Source organism: Emiliania huxleyi (assembly GCF_000372725.1).
Source record: "Emiliania huxleyi CCMP1516 unplaced genomic scaffold EMIHUscaffold_978, whole genome shotgun sequence".
Taxonomy (NCBI): Eukaryota; Haptophyta; order Isochrysidales; family Noelaerhabdaceae; genus Emiliania; species Emiliania huxleyi.
In genome coordinates, this window is record NW_005194765.1 from 2,139 (window position 1) to 3,466 (window position 1,328).

The following is a 1,328-nucleotide window of genomic DNA, read 5'->3' on the forward strand; positions in this document are numbered from 1 at the left end:
ACTGCAGCTGATGGCTAAGCTTCCCTCCCCTCCCTCCCCTCCTCCCCGCCCGCCCGCCCGATCCGCCCCCCTCGCCCGGCGTGGATCGGAAGAAAAAGAAGGCGGACCCCATCATGGGGGGAACGAGCGCACCGTGCAGAGGCGTGCCGCGCCCTGCCGCGCCCGCCGCCCAGCGCGAGGGCCGGGGCCCCGCACCGCTGAGCCCGCCCCCCGCCCCTCCCTCGCTCGCCCCTCCCTCTCCCTCCCCGCCCGCGCGACGCGTGCAGAGGCTCGCGCCGCCGCCCGAGCCGCGCCTCCGCCCTCCGATCCCCGGCCAGCATCTCTGCGCGCCACCGCGCCCGCGCCGCGCCCTGCCGCGCCACGCCCGCGCCAGGGCTCCGGGCCTGTGCCGCCCGCTCCGCGCTGAATTTTCCCAGGACTGCCTCCGTCCGATTAGGTACCGAGTCTGACAGCAGCACGTTAAAGCGCCATGGAGGATGAGGACCTGAAATCTGCCATCAACGTCGCCTGGGTGCTCCTGTGCACCGCGCTTGTCTTTTGGGAGCAGGCCGGCTTTGCCATGTGGGAGGCGGGCTGCCTCCGCTCGACCAGCTTGCACTCAATCCTTCTGAAGAACATGTGCGACGCCGCCATCGGCGCCGCGGCTTTCTTCACCCTCGGCTACGCCATCGGCTTCGGTGGAGGCGCCGACCACAAATTCGCCGGCAACGACAAGTTCTTTCTCAAGGCATGCGCGGCCCGCCTGCACAACCCTGCACCGCCGCCGTTCGCCCTCCCAGCCGCGCTCGTGGCGCACATGTCAGGGCGTGGCTATTGACGACTACCACATCGTCTTCTTCCAGTGGGCCTTCGCCGCCACCGCAGCCACTACCGTGAGCGGCTGCATGGCGGAGCGCACCCAATTTGCCGGCTACCTGATCTACTCCTTTTTCGTCACCGCCTTCATCTACGCTGTCCCCTTGCACTGGCTGTGGGCCGACGCCGGCTGGCTGTGCGCGTGGGGCGACAACGCCGCCTTTGGCTACGGCATGATCGACTTCGCCGGCTCCGGCATTGTGCACATGCTGGGCGGCGCCGCGGGGCTGGTCGGCTCGTATGTCGTGGGCCCGCGCGCGGGCAGGTTCACGGACAAGGGGCCGGTGCAGATCGAGGGGCACTCGATCACCCTCACGACGCTCGGCGTCTACTGCCTCTGGTTTGGCTGGTTTGGCTTCAACGCCGGCTACACGCTCGGTGCCACGCACACGCCCGCCCAGGCCGCCCGGCGCGCCCACCGCGCAGCACTCCGGCGCAGCCTCGCCATGCCTAGCGCCTGCGCACCGCGCGCA

At 70.4% G+C, this 1,328-nt stretch overlaps 1 protein-coding gene across 1 annotated transcript in view; it reads left to right on the forward strand.

The window, feature by feature from the left end:
- The first annotated feature begins 434 nt into the window (after window positions 1-434).
- AMT10 (putative ammonium transporter) overlaps window positions 435-1,328 on the forward strand; it is a 1,966-nt gene continuing 1,072 nt past the window's right edge. Inside the window, exons 1-2 of the mRNA XM_005756350.1 lie at window positions 435-727; window positions 804-1,233. Coding sequence (XP_005756407.1) covers window positions 470-727; window positions 804-1,233 — 688 coding nt within the window. The 5' untranslated portion in view covers window positions 435-469. The remainder of the gene's footprint in view (window positions 728-803; window positions 1,234-1,328) is intronic.